We start from the raw sequence: 5433 nt of genomic DNA, 5'->3' as shown, positions 1-5433 counted from the left end.
AATTTTCAATATGAGAGCAATACACATTTACCGTATATTATTGTAAAGGTAAAATAAGATATCCTTCATTGTCCCCGTACTAGACACGGAATATGTTCTAGTACTTGGACAGTCTGACCCTAACTCAGGACTGATCTGGGCTCAGACCAGGACTAAATCAAGAACACTGAAAGGCCACAAAAATGGCTCTTACTGCTGTGAGTTGTAAGCCAAGACACCAGCGGACCATGAATGTTGACATTTTGTTAACGTAAAGATAAAGGGTGTATAATCACGTTACGACCACCTTAATCGTTGCACCGGCAGCAGAATGTGATGTGCTTGCGCCATCTTGTGGCGAGGTTGGGGAGCGTCCAATTTATTTTCTGAAGTCGCGGGACTCTTCATTGATCAACTGCTTTGGGCATTAAGATTTGTATTTTTAACCATTGAATGCGGAAATACTGTCTCCTTTAGAAACAACATCTATTAAACCCAAAGGGTTTCAATCGCGATTTAGGAATACGACTGCCGGAAAGAGGAAAAGCCTTTGTAACGTGACTATGTTATAAAGGTTATAAAGCATCTGTGGTAGACAAAAAGATGAGCTGCGATGTGGACGCCAGATGGCGCAATGGCCTTGCGCACAGCTCATTTTACAATGGCCACATGACCTACATAGTTAGGTTACATGATTAGTTTACACTGGCCTTATAGAGCTTATTGATGCATAGGCGATATGTGCGTGAACATGATGTACACTTTTAATCTGAGCGTCCCCGAATGCAGCTTGAAGTGGTAGAAATGTTTGAAAAAGTTCGAGTGGATAATGTAGCATTAAACACAGCAGGTCTACAAAACAGGCTGTCAAATCCTGTGCAGCTGTGATAAGAATAAACACTTCCGTAGCGTATTTTGCGCGCCATCTGCTTTTACGCGGCACAAATGTGTCTTCTGGGTCAGCTTCCTCATTTATTAGTCTGGGTCAGAGCGTTGTCTTTTTGTAAACGCTCCCATGTCACATCTTTAACCAATCGTTAAGGTGTTAATCAGCCGCTGGCCCAACCTCCCATGCGCAATGATGCTTTATTTTCCGTTTTCTCTTCCAGTGTTCCACAATGCAAGAGGGCTAATCCTCAACAACACTGCGCTACACAATCTGATCTCGCGCCTGGACTTGACATGTCTTACTGTAATGGTCGAGCCCCATTGTACGAGCCCGTATCCTGCTCCAGACACAGACAACAACAAGCCCACAGACCAATGTGTCGTCTCTCTCGCTGCGCCGTGGAACAGCGTCCAATTAACCATTCGGCTGGCTCCACCGACGTGGGACTTCAAACCAACCAGGGTCCTGTCTGGCTCTTCTATGGAGGCGAGCAGCCAATCGCGTGTCCTCCTGGATTTTACCACAGCGCGCTCCCGTCCAATGAGCGGTGCGTCTGGCGCCCGCGAGGGGAAGGGGGTTTGTGTAGGCCCAATAGGCTGTTCAGTGCTGCCTGCCGGTGCCGGGAGCTGGTGGTGAGGTGCCTCCGCAGCGACAGGACCGGACCGTGAACCCGGAGACTGTACACACAGAGGGGGGAAGGACGCACAGGTGAGCCCGAGGATGCGCGCGCGGCCTGCTCCCGCTAAAAGATGCTTTGGACGGTAGCCGCGCGGCTCGTGTAGCGGTGTGGCGCTATCTGTTGTGTTTTCTTCCCAATCAAATGCTCGGACAGACAATAGAGGGCCTTTGCGTTGCTATTTATTGATTCAGGCTGACATGTTGGCCACCAGCAACCGTCGCCGACAGCTGGTCAATCCCGTTTGGAACCCTCTTGTAGTTTCTTGCCGTCAGCAGAAATGTAACAAAAGGTGAACCTTAATGCGCCCTCGTTTGAATACATTCTTCACTGTAAATGCAAATGTTGTGACGGCATCGTGATGAAGCGTCGTGCGGAATGCTTCATTGTTTGATCCACAGTCTCTGGAGGTTAAATCAGACCGAGGCAAGAGGCACTCTCCCCAAAAACCTTCCTCTCTTGTATAATCTGAGAGCATCGGGGTTCAAAAGGGTTTGGATGCAGGTTTGGACGAGGTGAAGTGGTGGGACGTGGCGGGTTCAGCGGAGCAGACGCAAGACCTGGGGGTTGATGATGGTTCAGCAATTAGGAAGAAACGTTGCAAATGCATCAGCCATTTACGTAGCCTCCATATGCACCTAAATGGCGCCTCACAGCATCAGTGGCGCTTTGGCTTCAAGGCCGCGCATTATTCCCGTCCCGTGTTTAATGAACAGCACATCAACGTAGCGGAGTGACGTTAGAACACAAGGTGATCAATATGAATGAACATGTCTGCTTGTTATTCTGCGGAGAGCATGGCGTTACCTGCACATTAGAGCCTAAGAGAGGATGCTTTTACTCACTCCCTTTTCACTTAAGTTTAAATGAAGAACTTAAAGACTAAGGTGAACAGGCCTAAGCAGGCGTTAGATTCCACTTGTTCAGTTGGACTTTGGAGGTCATGACAATGTTTTCAGCTTCCATTATTTATAAACTCGGGATACTTTCATGACACAGTGTAGCTTAACATGTTCTATGTATTTATTTCACCTTTAGTTAACCAGGTTTAAATGGTTAAATAAAGTGGTACGATCAGTGCTTATGTACGATAGTGTACGATGTATGTACGGTGTATGTACGATACTGGTTGTATGAATGAAAGGTCCATGCCTCTGAAGTCTGTGAATGAACTGAAGGATTGTCAATGAAGGGGACTGAACAGGCCCTCGCACAGTCATACAGATGTGGCGCTCATGTGCCCTAACACTTGAATAGTGCACTAGTTTATCCAAAAAGAGACTCGTCTTTAAGCACTGTGAATGTACACTTGTGTAATCTGAGTACACATATAGGGAACTTCAAATGCAACAGTAAAGATTGTGTTTATATATATGAGGTGGAGACATGAGCCAAACAACACTACTGTTCATTTTATTAATCAAACAACACGTTTCTCTCAGACAATCCTTTACATTATTCATGAATTACTCCTCACACAGAAAAACTGGAAAATGATATTGTGAAGAGTACAATCAGCACAAGTTGGTTACAAACTGCGGCTGTTGACAGAGGAGTTTCTGGGTTAGCCACCAGGTGCCATGACGCTGTGTGCTGGATAAAGCAGTCTCTGTTTCAAGACACAAAAACATATCAGGCCGTTCGAGTAGGTTTGTATTGTTAGGATCTTATAACACCTAAAATATGTGTTGAACCATAAATAACAGCAAATGACAAGATAAACTAATTTTCACCGAGCTATACTTGGCTCTGTGCTGATTCAGCATTGCAGAGGAGTTGTTTAAAAAAGCTGCACACAACTGCCATCTTTGTTTCTGGCCTGCGCTGCCAATCCATATTTACAGATGCCCTATTCCTTAATTACTTCCATATGAGCCACACGAAGCCTGTGAATGCTGCTCCACTCCATTGTCCAGAGCTCTTTTGTCTTGTGGACTCAAGCCACTAAATTATCTCAATGATCAAATTCTTCATGTTTTGGCCTCATAAACTTGGGGAACCTTCAGGTGTCATCTTACACAAATAAATGGGGAACTAGTTTATGATAGAATTACAGCGCAGTAATGACAGAAAGTATGAGTCACTGTGGTGTGTGAGTTGGCTCTCATTCGCTCCCTCTGGTCCCGTTCAAACCGGGCATTAAAATGTGTTAGCGGTTATCAGATTTCAGGAGGTGGCATTCACTTTAAGTCCGCTTTAGTGATAAAAAATTTAAACCTTGAATTGTGTTTACAAAAAACATACTCATTTGTTTAAATCTAGCAAACGCTCTACAGGTTTGGCTACTCAAGAGTTTAGGTCGTGCAAAACATGAAGCCAGATGAGCAAGGGAAGTGCAACTTTTGAATCGTGTAGTCTTTTGTCATTTGCCCTATTTAAACAATTACGTTTAATTTCCCCAGTTTGGCCACTCTTTGAAAGTTACGCATAAATGTGTAACGTGATGGCATCGGGGTTTGGTCACAACACACTTGCTTGTGCAGGTCTCAGTGTGGTGAGATCAAGTCCAGAGTTCGACCATTTTTCCCTACAGTTCACCCCAATTTTCACAATATTTTCCGCTCACCTCTAAGGTAGCTTACTATTATGGCTTTTGGCTTTGATCTCTGAGCTCTACATTATTCAAATTGCACCATTTTAGATATTCTACAACTGGTCAGCAATGCATCTCGCATGAGCTCACCTGGAAGAGCGGAGAGCACAACAGACCTTTTCATTTTCTCTGTGACACTTTGCTTTCTTGTCTATTGAATTTGATTAATATTTTAAAAGCAAAATTATAGTAAGTGCATGCTATTTTTATTGTTCTTAACTGTTGATACCAATGTAATAATATAAATTGGCTAAATTGGTTGTCTTAAGAATGTGTTGGTGAGTGGGCAGTGCTTCTGTGGGAGTTGACAACATGGACATGAGCTACCGAGTCTCTACAAAGTTAGTCATTTTTAGTAATGTCCATGTTTACTGATACTTAAGATAATTCTATTAGTATGCCTAAAGTGTCTTCATATTTCAAGTTCAAGTTGCATGACTTGGGCAGCACAGACCTTGTGGGTGAGCAGGTTGTTCACACTGGTTTTAATTATCTTCATACCAGTTTTTGCTACGATGTGACAAAACAAAAATGAAATGCTAGACTTGTAGGATGCCTACTGGTTCTGACTGTTATGAAAACTGTCTTTGATCGCCTAGTGCCTACGTACAAAAATAATCCTTTTACCTCTCCTTTAAGCTGTAGTCGTGTCCTGGTCATTGATTGGTATTGGTGCAAATTGGAATTAATGGAATCCATTTTGACTGTTTGTGTCTTTTAAGGAACACTTTGTTCTGAGGGTGGAAGTGGCTCGTTGATTTGATAATTGTAATAAAAGAAATCCAAATAAGTTCATTAGTAATAGTAGTTGTCCCCAAAATACCCAGGATGCAGTTTAATTATGCATTCTATCCATGTCATTTGGCAGAGATAGCTGATTGGCTTAAGGCCTGATCCGAACAATTGATGTCTACGGAGATATTGATTGTGCTCCTGGCTGCCATGTTCCTCTCCATTTTAAGATGTCTGTTACTTCTGCCTCGCTCTCACTAAATGTCTCTTGTTCCAACTGCTATTTTTCTCTCATTTGACTGGAGAAACGGTATGCCCCACCCTGTGGTCTAAAGTTGTGCACTCAGCCTTGTCCCAGTGCCAGGTCTTAGAGGAAGACATTTTCCTCTTTGTGCTCTGAAACACATGGACTGCTACTCCTACCTCTGGCCTCTGCTCTCCTTTACCAATTCGCTCTCTGACATAACGCAGAGATAATTTATGCATTTAGTAATGAGTAATTAGTCATGTATTTTCACTAGGCCTTATCACTCAATAATCAGTCAACGATCCTAAGATGAACCG

General features: G+C 43.5%; 1 protein-coding gene across 1 annotated transcript in view; it reads left to right on the top strand.

Annotated features, from left to right (window-relative positions):
• The first annotated feature begins 1466 nt into the window (after positions 1–1466).
• gatad2b (GATA zinc finger domain containing 2B) overlaps positions 1467–5433 on the top strand; it is a 24098-nt gene continuing 20131 nt past the window's right edge. The window contains exon 1 of the mRNA XM_072447609.1: positions 1467–1590. Coding sequence (XP_072303710.1) covers positions 1589–1590 — 2 coding nt within the window. The 5' untranslated portion in view covers positions 1467–1588. The remainder of the gene's footprint in view (positions 1591–5433) is intronic.

The sequence above is a fragment of the Eucyclogobius newberryi genome, unplaced genomic scaffold (genome assembly GCF_026437365.1).
Source record: "Eucyclogobius newberryi isolate DKJ021-1_F unplaced genomic scaffold, fEucNew1.0.hap1 SCAF_16, whole genome shotgun sequence".
Classification (NCBI taxonomy): Eukaryota; Metazoa; Chordata; class Actinopteri; order Gobiiformes; family Gobiidae; genus Eucyclogobius; species Eucyclogobius newberryi.
Note: the sequence above shows the minus strand (reverse complement) of the source record. Positions and strands in the feature narration are given on the sequence as shown.